Source organism: Puma concolor, chromosome B3 (genome assembly GCF_028749965.1).
Source record: "Puma concolor isolate L17-30 chromosome B3, mPumCon1.1.hap2, whole genome shotgun sequence".
Lineage (NCBI taxonomy): Eukaryota > Metazoa > Chordata > Mammalia > Carnivora > Felidae > Puma > Puma concolor.
In genome coordinates, this window is record NC_141672.1 from 13,771,246 (window position 1) to 13,788,476 (window position 17,231).

Consider the following 17,231-nt stretch of genomic DNA (forward strand, 5'->3'; position numbering starts at 1 on the left):
TCTACCCCAGAACTTCTCCAGGACCTCGCATTTCTTCCACCAGGAGAGAAAATGACCTTTCTCTTTGAGCAGGCACAGAGGTCCAGATGGGACCTGGCAGGCTTGTAAGCCTTTTCAGTGAGGCTTCTGCATTGCCTCGGGTGGTAGATGGAACTTTTCTGGGACCCCTAACCTGAACCTTCAAGGGGCTGATGCTCTGGAGCCCACCCCTTCCCCAGGCCTATAAGTCAGCCCTGTCCCCATCCCTGGCCAGGTCACCTGGGTCCTGCTGGCTGGTGTCTGCTCTTCCCAGCTGAGGGAGAGGGGGGAGGGGGGGCGTGTTTTAAAACATGGGAATCCATTTCATTCATCTTGGATACCTGATGAGTTGTCTCAAAGGAGGTCATTTTTGTGAACCTGTCCTTTCATGGCTTACTATCTGGTGAATAGATGCTGCAGACTGTATGTGTGAGAAGCCATATGGGTTAAAATACCATAGATATGAGCACATTACAGGCCCTTTAGAAAATACTGGAAAACTTGCTCTTGTTCTGACAACACGAGTGAAGAATGTGGTGTCATTCTGGTGCATTCCCTTTGAGGGTTTCTTTTTCTTTTTTCAACCCCAGTACTGCACATAGAATTGTGTGTCCTTCTATTCACTGAGGCATCTTGTGTTCTAACCAGGACCACCTACCCATCGGTAGCCTCAGTGTTGAAGTGCTACTCCCGTATCACACTGACTCCCCCCACCCACACCATACTTCCTTTCATTTGTATGTTGAGGTTTTGGTAGGGGTGTGTTAGGGTCTCCGTTTAATACTCTGCTGTTGACAGTTGTGCAGTAGACAGTTTACCAAGAGTTTGGGGTACGTGCACTTATTCCCAGAGGTAAGTTTGCAGGGACCTGAGCTGAGTCCCCTGTTCCTAAGCCAAGGGTGGGGTCCTGGGAGAAAGTCCAGGCTCACCTGGGGGCTTCCGGGACATTCAGCTGCATGAACATGGTTGTGTGGGTGCAGTGTGCATAAGTCCTGAATGGGGACTGGCCAACGTGGAATTAGGGGGCCCAGCTCCCACAGAACCTAACAGTTTAAGCGAGTGACTGGACAGACGCAGAAATTGAGCCGCATCTGCAAGCCCCTGGGAGCTGAGGGTGGGAAGGTGCATGAGGAGGGGGGGTCACATCAGGCCCTGGGCCAGAGGAGGTGGATTGAGGCAACCAGGAGTGCTTGGGTCCATCCCGGGTCCCTCCCAGCCCCTGCTGTGCCGCCCCAGGCCTCCCACTCCCCCTCGCTGTGTCCTCCTGCCTCTAGCAGGACAACCCTGTCCGTAGGGCAGTGATGGAAACTTCCAGATCTTTTCATCCTAAGACTTTACCCTGCTGACACCCACCAAGTGCAGGCGTTCAGGAGACTTTGCAGCCTCCCTGGGAGGAGTGAGGTTGGAGGGAGCTTGGTGGGGGATGGCCAGTGACAGTAGGGAGTGACGAGGGTGCAGCGTGACACTGTGGAGCCAGCCCGAATTGCCACCTGGGCCCCGAGGTAGACTCACAGACCAGCAGGACCAGTGTTTGGCCACGGGCAGTGAAGCCGTGCCCCTGGGTGCTGCAGTGTGGTCCACAGTGGCTGCTTGCTTAGTTGTGCATTGTGTGTGTATCCAGGTGCCTCTGGAATCTGTTCATCCCCATCCTCCCATCGTCTTACTGTCACTACCAGCACCCCATTAACTGGAGCCCAGAATGGGGCTCCCGCATCCCGTGGTTTCCCCCCACCGAGTACATTTGTACTTGTCAGGAGAGGATTCTGATGGGAAGGAAGCCTTTTCCTTGCACTCAGCTTCCTGGTTCTGTTCTTAGAACTTCTCCCCACTGGTGACTTCTGAGAGCCAGGCCACGGGCCCTGGGTCACCTCCGGTGGCCGCTGCCGCTGGAATCCGGAAGCTGGAATCCGAGGGTGGGTGAGTCTCTAGGCTTGTTGACAGACACCATGTGCAAACACAGATGCAGCCCCCAACCCCCAGCAACTGGGGTGACAGACGCTTCCAGGGGAGTGTCCCCGCCCTGTCCCATTCTCCCCTAGCCTGTAGGGCTCACAGCCCTGGGAGGAGCTTCGGAATTAGGATGAGATTCTCGCTCCTGGACTGGCAGCCTCGCTGGTTGGTGTCCCCTAGGTTCTGTCCCCTTTTTACATTACAGAGCACTTGCCCTGCCTCTGCTGCCCGCAACACCCACCCTCCTTTCATCCCTTCTTGTGACTTTTCCTTGAATTTGTTTACAGCAGTTACCCATGGGATCCTTCCAGGACACAATTAGGGCAGCTTCATTTATGAAAAGGAGCATCTGGGATCCCCCTTGCATCTTCTATTAGGATCTGGGAACAAACTTAGAGGGGGTATGGGGAGGAGAAGGAAGAGGTACAGAATCCACCCTGGATCTCGGTATTTAACCCTTACCCCACCCCAGTCCCTCCAAAGGGTGGGGTCTCAGGAAGGCTGCACCCTGACCCTGACTCTTCCCTCCTGCCCATCAGGCCACACGGATGGGGTGACCAGACAGAGGCTGCCCTTGTCCTTCATCATTGCCTCGGGATGTGGCATTGGCCTTTGCTTCTGCTTTTTGCAAAGGCCTGGCTGGTGCCAGGAGGGCTTGCTGGCACATTTGAGGGCTGCTCAGAGCACACCACTGGGCTAGTGTTCTCTGTCCTGGCTCTTGCCCACCCCACGCAGCCAGCCAGGGTGTGACCAGGTGCCTGCTGAGCCGGCCAGTGTCAGCTGCGGCCTCCACAGTGGCTTTCTGTTCTGAGTACCAGGCGGGAGGGCCTCCTCGTCAGCAACCACCTCACGTCCCCACTAGATGGAGGGCCTGGCCTGTCGCCTTGGAGGCCCTGCCACCCCGAGGGGACCAGGAGACACGGCTTTCCTCAGGGACTGATCTCTGCTGAGTCCCCTTGTCACTGGTGTCGGGGAGTGTGACAGCTGCTGGCCACATGGGGCTGTTGGGGCCTCCAGATGTGGCTAGTGTGACTGAGGAAGTGAAAGTTAAATTTAAAAACTGATACTTGATTCAGTTATTTAGAAAAACTTTTTTAAGTGTGTTTGGAACATCTTGGGGTGTGTGAAGCTACTTTTGCAGATCAGGTGTTTCCAGTGAGAATTTAGCATCCAAATTGAGATGGGCTTTGAGACCAGAGACCATAGTATGAAAAGAGAATGTAAAGTATCTCATTCATGATTTTATGTTAATTATGTGGTGAAATAATATTTTGGATATATATTATCTTAAGGCATTATTAGGATATTTTCATATAAATACACCTTTTTAAAAAATCTTTTTTTAAGACGGTTACTAGAACATTTGAAGTTAATTTGTGTCTCACGCTGTATTTCTCTGACCTTGCTGCTTCTATCTTGAAGCCTGCTTTTGCTGAAAATGTGATTGGTAGTCCTTGGCGGGGGTGGGGTGGGGGTGGGGAGATGGTTAATGTCTCAGGAGTGCTTTGGGCCCCAGGATTCGATCTTGGGAGACCCACAGTGTGTTTTGAAAGGAACAAATAAAAGATATCTTCTGTTCATAAAGCATTACTTCTTGATTGCACAAATGACCTATTTCTTGTGGGAAAATTAGTACTGATTAGACAAAGTTAAACATGCTGCTTTGGAAGGGGAGTATGTGGGTGTTCTAGCAATATTTCCGAGCAATGCTCCCAGCAGTCTTCTGCTGAGCTCATCGTTAGCATAGAAATACCACTTTGCGTCATTTCAGAGTCCTTCAAGACGCTTTCATGTTCTGTATCTCTTATAAACGTAAGCACCCCGATAATAGTGCTAGCACTCCAGACTCCTGGACGGTGGCAGGGCGAAACCAGCCAAGACTCCAAAAGGGACTATACTGGTTGGACAGTGATAACAAGTAAATCCTCCAGAAGTTGGGCTGCGCACTTGAGTTTACCGTTGGGGCAGAGCAGGGACTCCGTGCCAGAATGGGCTAATCTGGCCTGGAGTCCTTCCTTTTGCTGGATGAGCAAGCTGGAAAGTGGATTTTGCTGATTTTACTGTTGATGTGTGTTTTGCCCCAGGGTGGGACTGTGGAATCCTTTGGGGTGAGTGCATTCAATTAAGAGACCGTGCGTGTGTGTGTGTGTGTGTGTGTGTGTGTGTGTGTGTGGACTTCTTTCAAGCCCTGAAGGCGGGCTGAGGCTGCTACACGGTTCACACTTCTGTCCAGCACAGGTATTTACAACTAAGACGTGTTCGAGAAAACATGAGGATCTCTGATGTGGTGACCTGTGACCCCATCATCGAGTGGGGAGGGGCCCAGTGTGTTTGGGTCCACATCCACTCCTCCCAAGTTCTGGTGTGGACAGGAGCCATAGAAACAGTGAGGGGGAGATAAAATCACTTTATATGTTTTTTGAAGGTGTTGGCCTCTTCAGGCATGCCTGCCAAGGCTCTCACTCTAATCTGATGATTTGGACATCATTCTGGGGTGTTCAGCTGGACCCTGTGGGATTAGGGCATTGTGTGATTGTCCCTCTTGTCTCCATCAGTGCTAGCTGGCAGTATACAGAATACAGAGACCCTCGTGTTGTGCAATAGAGTGACTCTGGAAAAAAAGCTGTCTCACTGGAAACATTTTTAAAAAGGCCTAAGAGGAGCTTTGTTGGTGAAGTTTCTATAGTGACCACTTTTGTAAGGACCAAGAATACCTAAGAAACCTATCCCCTTACTGGTCTTCTGTAAAATTAGACTTTTATCTTCTGATTTGTGAAAAACCAGGTACATCTGCGCAGGGGAGGCAGACCTGCCCTGAGAAGTGCTTTGGGCAACATGAGCGGTGGGTCGGAGCCGGCACACTCCCAGGGGGAGCTTGTTAAAGACCCCAGACACAGGGCCATGACTGATGGCTGGTGCCTGGGCCTCCTTTCAAAGCCCCTTGGTGTGAGGGCCAGAAGGCGGCTCATTTCCGCGCGCTGCCTCTAACGGTGCAGATTAGCTGTGATTTATCCCCTCTCCCAGGGAAGCCAGTGTCGTAAAGGAGAGAAGTCGCCTCATTTACAGCTTATACCAAAGGCCTACTGAATGCTAGGATCCTGAATCATCAGGTCGTGGGGACTCAGAAGCATCTCTGTAATCTTTACTCTGTACTTTTTTTTAATTGCATGAACAGACCATAAAATAAAAATAAAGACATCTCTTAAAAAGAAGCTTACACCTAATCCTCTATCCTAGCATGCAGTAGATCTTTTTCCCGAGGTCCCTGTACAGATGCAAGCATGACTTTTATTTGTTCATGAGCAAGGCTGAAGTATAATTAACTTTGACTTTTCACATTTATTTGTATTGTAAATATTCCTTCCTATTCTATAGGATCCTTCATAGTTACCGTTCAACGGCCGCACGTTTCGTCCAGTGACTTGATAAACTGTAATTTTCTTAATCATTCTTTATTTTTGTTTCCTGTTCTTAACGGTATCTTTTCCCCTTTGTTTCTGTAGGAAGTTCTCCAGCAGCTGATCGTAATGAATTTGCCCAATGTTTTGATGATTGGCAAAGACCCGCTGTCTGGTGAGTGGAAGCTGCCCCCTGCGGTGCCCGGGCAGTGCCATCGGCTCTGAGCAGCTGCTGGAGACAGAGCTCTGGCTGCCAGCTCAGAGCCACCACAGTGACAACACGTGATCATTTTGGTGCGATTTTAAAGGGTGGTTTATTACTCTGAGGCATTAAGCCAAGAGCACGTTTTTTTCCCCCCTTAAGAATGAGCCCTCCCAACCCCTCATATGCAAGTGTGGAGGCAGGCGAGGCCACTGCTTTGTCAGGCTTAGGCGCCTGAATCGTAGGCCAGACTTGCTGGGGGTCTCTCCTTAGTAAATTTGGAAGCCACACCGTCATGGTATTGTGGTATCTATTGGCAAGAAAGTTAAGAACCTTTTGAGTGAACGAATGTCCCTTCCGCTGGATTGTACTACACTTTGATTCACACTGTGGTGTATCTCTCCGGCATGTCCTGTTTTGTATGTGTTTTCATACCTCCCACGGGTCTATGGAGCCCGAGAGGGCAAGGTTTCTAAGTCCCAGGCTTGGACACTCGGTGTGCCTTTGAAAGACTGAATGAAATGTCCTCCATTGCAGAAAATCAGAGCTTAATTCATACCTGCCCAGCTAACTCACCGGGAGAGTTAAACAGGCTGATGGATTTCTTCCCTGCCACAGTTGTGTGCCTTGACCTGCACCCATGGCTCATGGACATCAGCTCACCGGCCCCAAGGACAATGCACTAGCTGGCTGGGACCTGTTCCAGCAGACACTTGGCTAGCGTAGGTCTCTGGCCTCCTAGAAACAGGTGAGGGTCCAGGAATGCAGGAAGGACCCCACACAGTAGAGGCTTCTACAAAAGGAACCGAAGCTTTCCTCTGCAGCATCTCCTCTCACCCTGCTCCCACTGGAGTCTGGCTGTCCTTGCTCCTGCCTATATGACATTAGCTAAAGTTGCCTGCAGACTGAAGGAAGAGTACACCGAGTGACCAGCCCAGGACACTTCTTGTAGAGAAGTTGTATTTTGGCGCCGTGGCCCTCAGCTGCAGCAGCATCTGGGGGCACCACGTCGGGGGCAGCTGAGCATCAGATCACTTTGCTCCTGGCGAGTGTCCTCCTGGGCCCCAGCTGGGTGGTGCATGTGCCTTTTCTCCACATGACCTCCCATAGTCTTTAGCACAGCTGGCCATGAGCACTCACGGCCTTGCATGATGGCTTTGCAGAGGCCACCCAGGCCCACCTGGTGGCTCCTGGCAGCGAACACCCTTACCCACTGGGTGTGTCGGTAACCAGGGCCTTTGGTTCACTTTGCCCCCGGCTCTGCCTTTGGGCCGTTCGTCTTTTGGTTTGATTTCCTGGTTCCCCCACATAGAGGATGCCAGCCACAGCCCTGGGCCCCAGGGACAGTCGGCGCTCTCGTATTTCTGTAGTAACATCAGGAAAGTGGGGGTCTCCTTCGCCAAGCAGAACTGTCCTGACATATTCGGGGACTGGTCTTACAAGGGAAGAGAGACGCCTGTGGGAGGCTGGCCGTGCAAGCTTCATTCTGCTCTTCCGCCTGCTCTGGAGGCGGCCACATAAGGCGAAGAGGTGGGTGGGGGAGCAGGAAAGAAGGATGCTCCCTCCTTGAGCCCTTGGTGAGCCTGCCATGTGCTGGGCGTTGTGTATGTATTAAAACGTGGAAATCAAAGTGTGCTTCCGGGGTGTGGCTGTGCCATCCTGTTTATAGGTGAGAAGATGCAGGCCCGTAGAGTTTAAGTGATGAGCCCTCGGTCACTCAGCCTGTAAGCAGACCCCGGAGTCTGAACTCCCCATCCATAGCACACACGGACATGTGAGGTTGGGCCAGTGTTCAGCCGTTTTGACCTACAAAACTGGCAGTGGCAGATGGCTCAATCTAACATGAAACTCCTCCCACTCCCCCACCCAGCCCCCCCATCACCCTGGCGTGCTGTGTAGCTCACCCACCTTCCTCTGGGTGCCCTTTCTTTTCCCTGTCAGTGTCCTCTCTTCCTGCTGCTGGCGGGAAGCCTGTCCCCTGGAAGCACCTTCACCAGGTTCCTCCTCACCCTGGAACCCTGGCCCCAGCCTCCCCCTCGGCAGAGTCTCTGTTCCAGCCTCTGAACCACAGGGGCCAAGAGGCTGTCCACATGTAGAGACAACACAGGCCCCCACTTCAGGTCCAGTGCTGAACAGAAACATCCAGGTGAGGTGGACGCTGACTTTTTCTTGAGACGGCTTTATTGAGGTATAGTTTGCATCCCATAAAATTCACCCGTTCTGAGTATACTGTGGGGTGACTCTCTGCCATAATCGTATAGAGTCATGTGACCTTTGCCATAGTTCAGGTATAGAACGTTGTGGGGAAGCTGCTTTCCAACTGACAGGTGCGTGGATTGTCTCCAGCACCGAAAAGAATCCGTACATGTCACTCAAAAGGTTGTGTCCCCAGCTCTCAAGGAGAGGTTGGAAAGAGACCTTGAGCGTGGGCCTCGTGACAAGCCCGGAGGGCCCCCAGGCGGGGTTTTTGCGGGCCGCGCACAGAGACGGGTTCTGGCTCATCATGGCGCCAGCGGCCTGGCCGGGAGCTGGGAGCTGGGCACACGCTTGGGTAGGTTTTGACGGAAGTCCCAGGGGGCCTCCGGGAAGAGAGAAGGTTGGCAAGAAGATGCAGAGGCCTATTTTTGGAATGGTGTTGTCTGTTTTCAATTAAAAAAAAAAAAAATAGATGAGTGAAGCATTTGGGGTTTGTTTTTGAATAAAGCACAAAGTTGCTTTCTGTTTTGGGTGGTGGCCTGGAAGTGGGTTTGGAAGGTGAGCGGAGCGCTGTCTTTTTACTCCTCCTCGCATGTCGTAGGAAGATGCCTGTGCTCTTTTCGGCTCACGTTGACACTGTACCGTTATTTATAACACATCACAGTTTGGGGTTGTTGTTACTATTTTTTTGGCAAATGCGTCTCAGTGGAGCCAGGGGCCACGGGCGGGACAGAACCCAACAGAGCATCCAGTCCCAGTGACACCCATCCTGAGACACCAAACCTTTGTCCCCTTGCTCTGACCCCAACATGACTTCTGTTATGAGATTTTTTTCTGTGTGTCTGACCTGCTGTGCCTGCGCCCGTCAGACAAAAGGATGTTCTCTTTTTTCTGCCTTGGGTGGGATTCGAGAACTGCTCAGTAACTGCAAGAACTTCTCTCTCTTTCTTTTCTTTTCTTTTCTTTCTCTTCTTTCTTTCCTTTTATTTCTTTTCTTTCTTTCTTTCTTTCTTTCTCTCTCTCTCTCTCTCTCTCTCTCTCTCTTTTTTCTCTCTTTCTCTCTCTCCCTTCCTTCCTTCCTTCCTTCCTTCCTTCCTTCCTTCCTTCCTTCCGAGCAAGTGCAAGCCAGGGAGAGGGGCAGAGAGAGAAAGAGGGAGGGAGAGAGACAATGAATCATAAGCAGGCTCCATGCTCATGATTGGAGCCAAAACCCAAGAGTTGACGCTCAACCAATAGCCACCCAGTTGCCCCAAAGAACTTCATATACTTTAAACTGTTGTTAAAATCTCTCTGCGGTGGGGTGCCTGGGTGGCTCCATCAGTTAAGTGTCCGACTCTTGATTTTCGGCTCAGGTCGTAATCTCATGGTTCAGTTGATGAGTTTGAGCCCCACATTGGGCTCTGCAGTGGTAGTGCAGAGCCTGCTTGGGATTCTCTCTCTCCTTCTCTATCTCCCCCTCTGCCCCCACTTATGTTCTCACTCCCTCTCTCAAAATAAACAAACTTAAAAAAAAATCTCTCTGCAGTACCTGCCCCTCTGGCCCCAAATCCTCATTCTCTCTTCTTTAGCTTGAATTGCCACTCTGGATTTTCTCTTTAATGGCACAATGTTGTGCAGCTGTCTGTCACCTGGGTGCCAGTCCCTTGGGAAGCGTCTGTCCAGTACCTCATTACTGTGGACCCCACTTGTTGGAGCCCGGCTGGGGTCTCGCAGGACTCTGCCCTGAGCCCCTTGCTCACTTTTACATGATGGCTGTGAGCAGGAAAGCCTTGCCCTGGTGGCTCCCACCTTGTTCTGGTGGCTCCCAGGGCTGGGTGTTGTAGGGTGTCCCTTTGTTTTGTTTCTAGTTGGCTAAATCCTGACCTCTCTCACCCACACTTGTTTGTCAGGCAGATACCTCGGCTGTGCCTTCGCAGCACCTGAGGTCTTCTCTCCTCTTGCCACGTGGCCACCCTGATCTCCCACCTGGCTGCGTGCCAGAGTGGCTTTGTGACACCTGCCTGGCTCTGTCCTTGTCCCTGGTAGTCTGTCCTAAGCACAGCCCCTGGTCCTCTTAGATACACGCCAGTCAGGTTGTGTTACTTTCTTGCCCCTTCCCTCCTGGCGCTAGGGTCTGCGCAGTGGCTGTTCCCACTGCCTGGCACGCTTTTCCCAGACACAAGTCTTTGCTCAAGTGCCCCTCCTGACCCCCTCTGTCCCCAGGCCAGTCCCCTCATCCTGCTCTGCCTCCCCCTTTCCCAGTATTTATCACCCTCCGGTATCATTTATTTTTTCATCTCTGTTGCGTTGCTTACCCACCCCCACCCCCAGGATGTAATTTCTCATGAGGACAGGAATCTTTGGGTTTTTTCTTCTTACTGCCGCCCATCTATCCCAAGTGTCCACAGCAGTACCTGGCCCATAGTAGGTGCTCAGTAAAGAAAGCATGCCTGCCAGAGACCTACCTTTATCTCCTCCTGTCCCCACTTCCCTTCCTTCAAGCAAGTGCAGCTGACAAGTGTTAAGCACATGCTCTCACAGATGCAAAAGGTCAGATGTCAGTGGTCGGGGTCAAGTGGAAGTCCATCTCTGCCCAACACCATGTGTGTGTGGCTCCGCGAGACTGGAGATGATGTGCTGGAAACTGCCCTCACCCCACCAGCTTGCCAGCTGTGCATCCATTAGGGACATTTACATGGTTTCTCAGAGTCTGTTCTGCAAGAAGTCATGACAACCAAGAGGTGATGATGTCTGCTTTATCTGTGAAACGAGGGAAGGTTTTTGGTCAAACCTGGACCAGCTCCCTGGTCCCCTCAAGCTCTGCTTTCTCAGCAGCCAGGCCTGTCACCGGGCCACACAAAAAAAGACTAGATTCGTCTGACAGAAGCCAAGGTGGTAGCAAATTAATTTCTCCGATGACTCATTCAGCAGTCATGCTGGAAGAGAGCATTGTTTGTCTTCCAAGGTTTGTATCCAAGTGCAGTAGTGGTTTTCTGACTTGTAAATGGCTGATCCCACCTCAGATGCTTAGAGTGGAAGGAAGGGAGCCATGTTAAGTTGGGAAGCCCAGCTCAGAGAGGAGAGGGAACTCCTTCAGAAGCATATGGCTTGATGGCCCCGTAGGTAAGAGACGCATTTGTCACTGTTAAGTTCTGCAGATGGATATATACGTGGGTCATCGGGGAGTGGCCACCATCATCCTTCAGCCCAGTGCTGCGTGGATTTTAAACACAAGGCAAGATACCCGGGTCTGTGGAGGGGCTGTCCCCATATCCTACAGAGTGGTGTCTGTGAATACAGCTGGAACACTTGAGGATAGTCTTGGGGATTCCATTAATTGCTATTCAGTGGGCTGGCCATTGGTCTTCTGTTTTCTCCCTATTCTGGTGCTCACTGAAGGGCTTCTAGTGACCGAGAAAGCACCTTGATGAGTGGGAGCATTCTGTGCCTACAGGTGCTGTAGCTTCCTCCCAGCTCATGCAGGCCTCCGTTCTGACGGAGGAAACCAAAGGGCCAATTTCTGCCCCTCCCCCGCCCCCATAGAAGACTAGAATGGCCCTGCACCCTTGCTTTTTTGAGTAGGCTACCCCTTGGCCAGAGGCCCACAGAGAAGTTGAGCCCGACCCTCTCTTCCAGCTTTCATTGTCAGACGCCCACCACGCTGGGTCCAGGGCCCCTGGAAACAAGGAGGCTGTTTTTGCTCAAGAAGCCCCCAGTCCGTGTTGGGGGAGGGAGGATAGGAAGACCACGTTGGTAACTGCTAGATCTTTTCCAGGGTGAGAAGTGACATATGTGTGCTTTCCATAAAATGCAGAGCAGATGATGAATTCTGCCAGGCAGGCCAGGAAGACCTCCTGGAGGAGGCTGTGTGTGGCAGAGCAGCAGAGAGGAAAGGTGTCCTGGGAGGGAGAAGCTCACAGGAGTGGAACTGTGTTGGGAATCCCATGAGGGGCATCTGTCCTCAGGACACTAGGAGGAAGTCTCTGTCACAGCCGAAGTTTACTTTTCAAAGGCCGGAGGGAAACTCCTGGGATCAATATTTAACCCTCGCAGTGTTTGCTTGCTCTCCTGTCAAAGGCATCCCCAAAGTGCTTTTCAGACCCCGTGGAAGCCTTGCCTCCTAGTCCACACGGCACAGCTCTGCCTTCTGCAGACTAGCAGGGAGCCTGTGTGGGCTGTGTGCCTGTGGCTTGCTCCCTGCACCCCGGCAGCCCGGGAAGAGGGCCCGGAGCTAGGTTTGTTAGGAACAGTCTTCTTGCCCCAGTGAGTGTTCTCTTAAAGATCTCGAGGGCTGGCTTCCCTCCCCCGCCATCTCCCTGCTGTTCTGCCCTCCCTAATGCCGCCGCTTGCCGGGTGACCTGGTGGCAAGCGTCCACCATTGGGGGTTAAAGGGAGATTTCTGGTGTTACTTCTCTTAACCTTATTTTTTTTTTTTTTCATTTCTTCCTCATTGTAATTTTGTTCTTGTGTGCACATATTTTTATTTTTGTATTTACAAAAACCTCAGGTTCTTTATTTTTTCTTATGTTTGTTTATTTTGAGAGTGTGAGGGAGGGAGGGGCGGAGAGAGAGAGGGAGAGAGAATTCCAAGAAGGCACTGCCTGTCAGCACAAAGCCCAACATGGTGCTCGATCCCACGAACTGTGAGATCGTGATCTGAGCCGAAATCAAGAGTCGGACGCTTAACCGACTGAGCCACCCAGGGGCCCCAAACCTCAGGTTGTTTAGACAAAGAGGGAAGAAGTAAGTGAGCAAAGGATAACCAACCTTGTAGCCATTTGGATCCTGGTGACACTCCCCGTTCTGTCCTGGAGGGAGCAGGCTCAGAAAAGCATCCAAGTGCGGTTGCAAATGGCGAGGCTACGGCCTGCTGCTTTGCTCCTGTGCTGCTTGCTGGATCTGGAAAGGAGTCTTTTGGTCCATCTAGAACGTGGGGGTTGCTGGACACTTGAGCTGAAAGCCAGCACTTTGCTTTTCCAGGAACGTGAAAAGCTTGGTTAACACGAGGCACAGGCGGGTGTTAGAGCGCAGCCAAATGCTGGCCTTCGGAACAGCCCTGGGATCTGCCTGGATACCAGCCTTTGTTGAGTAAACTTCTTAGCGATGGTCTGTACACAGAGACGGCTCCCTGGCTGTGGTAACCACGCCATGGCTTCCAGCAGCACTGTTCCCTGTGGCCGTGGCTGTCCAAGGAGGAGGGACGAGATGTTGTTTGTGAAAGGTTGTTTATGGTCACTGATAGTAGTTGGGCTTTGAGTTTTCTGCCTGGTGGTGGGAAGGAACCCTTCTCTTCCTCGCATCATCTCCTGCCTGTGGCACCCTCTCGCCTGCGACCAGTGCAGATGCTGGGTCTCAAGCTGAGTTCTTGTGGTCAGATTCTGCTTTTCTTCTTCTTCTTTTTGTTAATGTTTGTTTACTTTGAGAGAGAGACAGACTGTGAGCAGGGGAGGGACAGAGAGAGAGGGAGACACAGAATCGGAAGCAGGCTCCAGGCTCTGAGCCATCAGCCCAGAGCCCGACGCGGGGCTCGAACTCACGGACCGCGAGATCGTGACCTGAGCTGAAGTCGACGCTTAACTGACTAAGCCACCCAGGCGCCTCTGCATTTTGCTTTTCTGATCTGTAATTGTTCGGTGCTAGGGAGAATTAGCTTTCCCCTGCTGTGGCCTGGGTCGGGGGGAGGGGGGGACAGGCAGGGAGTCCTTTCTGTTGGGCATGCTGTCTGAGGGGCTTGGGGTGGCTGTTTCAAAGTGTTATCCCCAATCTGGGAGCAGCTGCCTCTGTTGCTGGGCAGATGCCTCTTGTTGCCCACACCTGGCGGTGCTGGGGGATCCGGGGGTCGGTGGCAGGCTGGATCGGGGGGTGCACTGATGCTGGGATCAGGGGGCCGCTGGTCGGCGGAGGGGGGGGGGGTGCGTGGGAGGCTCCTGCACCGTTTGCACTGACATGCGACTTGGTGCCTGCCAAAGCCCACCTGTGATAACCATTTGTTCAGTAACTGAATAAACAGTGGAGTGCCTGGTTATGTTCCTGCCTGGTAGGGGCCCCGTTTGGTAATGTTCTGGGTGTAAAAAAGCTAGGTGAGGGCTTCCTAGGAGTCGCCCTTCAGCCAGTGAGGTATTATGTGGAGATGCCTGCTTCAGACCGTATGCACCGAGACAGGTATGTGGGGGATGTCCTCATGTGCCCACCCACCAGGAACTCCCCATCCATTCTGTTCCTCGGCAGTGCCTGCAGAAGGTGACCCTGACTGTTCAAATGATAATAAACTGCTGGTTTTGATGCAAGCCGGGTCCTCCGGAGGGCCCACAGAGCTGTGCTCTTGTGAGTGAGTCTCAGGATGTCATTAGACGTTGAAGAGACATACACATGGGTCACGTTCAGCACAGCATTACTTTCAAGTCAGTGAGACAGCCCCATAATCATCCGTAGGAAATAATGGTTTTTTAAATAAGAAAGCACGGAGGGGTGCCTGGGTTGCTCACTCGATTGAGCATCTGACTTGATTTTGGCTCAGGTCATGATCTCAGGGTCGTGAGATCAAGCCTCACATTGGGCTGAGCACTGGCCGTGGGCCTGCTTAAGATTCTCTCTCCCTCTGTCTCTCTCCCCAGCCTCCCTCTGCCCCTCTTCCCTGCTCGAGCACTCTCACTTTTTCAAAAAAAATTTTTTGTTAAACAAGAAACCAGGGGGAAACACAGTTAGTGATTGACTCTAACACACAGCAGAGGAGAGCGGTATAGAGAATTATTAAGAACAAATAGGTACATACAAATGCATAGTCTCCATCCCAGCAGGGAAGGAAACTGAAATTGTTCTCTATGTTCTACCCAGGGACTCAGTGTTAACTGTTAATGTCACTCGCTCAGTCAGCAGGCACTGGTTAAATGCCTGCACTGTGGCATTTGGGTCAGATAGAGTTCTGTTCTGAAAGGAGCTGTAACCCTCAGTAATGACTGTTTCAGGGGGCAAAGGGATGATAGGGAGTTAGGGCAAAGCAGGTGGTGAACAGCCCAGGACCAAATCTTAGTTCTGTGACTCTGCTGGTCTGGACCTGTTCTTGTTTGTAAAGTGGAGATAATGCTGTCCTTTGGGGTTAAATCAGATGACTGTGTGTTTTACTGAAAGTGCAGTAATGGCCCATAGGCATGAAGGGCACGGGGTGGGGCGGGGGCAGAATTAACCTGAAAGGGTCCATTTTCCAGGTGGTGAGGGTTAAACCCTCAGCCTGGCTGGCAGTTTGCTGATCCTGGGCCCCGGTGGTTGTGGAGAGCTGAGTGAGCAAGACTGAGGAGTCAGTGTCACTGCCTTTCTCTGACGCTGTCTTTGCAGGCAGTCACGGTGCCTTCTGAGCACTCAACAGAGCAGAGGGTGTGCAGGAGGGGCTCCGTCTTAGAGGGGACTGTTAGCATTCCTTTGCCTAAATCCCCACCTTCATACCTAAGTGACCATTTATCAATGACAAGGTTTATTTTCCATATCTAGAGACCAGAAAGTGGGAACATTCAGAGGGCTGCATCTTGGAGACTCAGAGTGGACCCAAAAAGGACCCTAGAGATCACGTACCAGGCACGGAAGACAGATTTTGTTTCATGTGTCAACTTCGGTTGATTGGCAGGTGCTGTCCAGTGCTCTTTTCAGAGGGATTCTGAGGCCTCTTTCCAGGCTGCTTAACAAGGTGTTGATATTGACGAGCCCCATGTACCACAGACAGGAGATTAGAAAGGGGATTTTCCAGCCCTGATCTAGCTCTGCCTCCCCATTTTAGAGGTTCATGTACTTTAATTATCAAACTACACTTCGAAGGGCACCTGGGTGTCTCAGTTGGTTAAGAGTCTGCCTCTTGATTTCGGCTCAGGCCATGATCGCATGGTTCGTGGGATCCAGCCCCATGTTGGGCTCTGTGCTGATAGTGCAGAGCCTGCTCAGATTCTCTCTCTCTCTCTCTCTATACCTCCCCTGCTCGCTTGCTCGCTTGCATGCTGTCTCAGAAATAAATGAACTTACTAAAAAAAAAAACAAACCCCATTTCTATCTACCTACTGCCTATCTACTTCTATCTTTTGTCTACCCTCACACACATGCAATATCAGATAGTTTCCCTTCTGTTTTGGAAGCAGGTTGCTACAAACATCTAACTTTATGTATAGCTTAGATCAGCATATGTTGATGTATTTTGTTTCTGCTAAGAAAGGCTGGTGTGAGTTTCTCTGTGTCAGGACTGTAGGAGGCAGGTAGTAAAGGAAGGTTTTTCTTAGATTCAGCCATTAGCTCAGGCTGTCGTGGGATTCCCCCTGGGGTTGTGGGTAGACGCAGAGGGTGTCGGATGTTTTTGACCCTCCCCCCTTGGTTGCCTGTGACTCACTCAGTAGAGAAATGAACATCGCTTCATACCCTGCCCCCATTTCTCACTCTGAAGACCCACCCGTAACCACAAAGCATTCGTAATTTGACAGACGCCATGTTCCCTTACCTCTGGGCCTCTGCACATGCTGATCCCTGTGCCTGAGCCCTGGTTCACCTGCGTCCCACATCCCTCATCATCCTTGGGTCTCAGCTCAGGGGTCATTTCCTCAGGAAACCTTGCCTGATCCTTACTGCAAACTAGATGTCCTTCCTCTGGGTTTCCGTAGCATTTATCAGTTTTTTAAAATTGCTGGTCCTGGTCTGAGCTCAGAGGACTGTGTTGATTCTGGTTCTGTTCTCAGCGAGCCTCCACCCCTGGGAGTGCTTGGGAGGGAGTTGCCTGCAGGTTTATTTCTTCTTGGCCTGCTTAAGTGTGTCACTGAGCCAGTCTTATTGGCAGGGACCCAGTACAGAGTCTTCGGGTATGTTTTGAAACTATTCAAAACCTACAATCTGGCAGATTTATGAAAATAGCAGTAGTTTGCCTTACTGTTGAAATCCTGAGAGAAATTTGGCATCAGCTTCCCAGGAGAAATGAGGGAACTTGTATTCTTCCATTTTTTATTTCCATATACTTTTTTAACTTCACAGGAATCTGTGTAAGGGTAAAAATCACAGGATGCATTTATTTATTTTTTAATTTTTCAGAATGGGTTTTGTTTTTGAGAGAGAGCATGAATGGGGGAGGGGGCAGAGAGAGAGAGGGAGACACAGAATCCAAAGCAGGCTCCAGGCTCCGAGCTGTCAGCACAGAGCCCGATGTGGGGCTTGAACCCACGAACTGTGAGATCATGACCTGAGCCAAAGTCAGATGCTCAACTGACTGAGCCACCCAGGCGCCCCAGGATGCATTTATTATAAGCAAATGTTTGTATTCACTTAGCCTGGTGAGAATGAGCACAGCACTGGTTCATTTGAATGAGGGCAGGGGTGATTTTCCTGGTACCCTGTTCATTACCAAAAAGTTTATTTTAAATACTTTTTTTCCATGAGAATTTTTCTAAAACTCTGTCCCTTTAAAACCTTTCCCCCCTACTCTGTTCCAAGACTTAGCAAAACAGGAATTGCATACTTTTCTAATA

The 17,231-nt window shown here is 51.2% G+C and overlaps 1 protein-coding gene and 1 long non-coding RNA gene across 6 annotated transcripts in view; one reads left to right on the forward strand and one right to left on the reverse strand.

Annotated features, from left to right (window-relative positions):
- The window catches only part of CCDC88C (coiled-coil and HOOK domain protein 88C), a 131,243-nt gene that overhangs the window by 48,529 nt on the left and 65,483 nt on the right, over nt 1-17,231 (forward strand). For 3 of the 4 annotated variants that reach the window (XM_086708997.1, XM_086708998.1, XM_086709000.1), the window contains exon 4: nt 5,472-5,541. In XM_086708997.1, the coding sequence (XP_086565123.1) occupies nt 5,472-5,541 (70 nt within the window). Of the gene's footprint in view, nt 1-5,471; nt 5,542-12,361; nt 12,965-17,231 lie in introns of those variants that run through there. The other variant, XM_086708999.1, reaches the window with a different exon arrangement.
- Nucleotides 5,751-12,817, reverse strand: LOC147579756 (uncharacterized). 2 transcript variants are annotated; one of them, XR_015252072.1, is made up of 3 exons: nt 12,511-12,817; nt 10,209-10,458; nt 5,751-5,878 (listed from the first exon to the last, which is right to left on the reverse strand). It is a non-coding gene; the product is annotated as an uncharacterized LOC147579756 (long non-coding RNA). The 2 variants fall into 2 exon arrangements; XR_015252071.1 differs by lacking the exon at nt 5,751-5,878 and adding an exon at nt 7,452-8,207.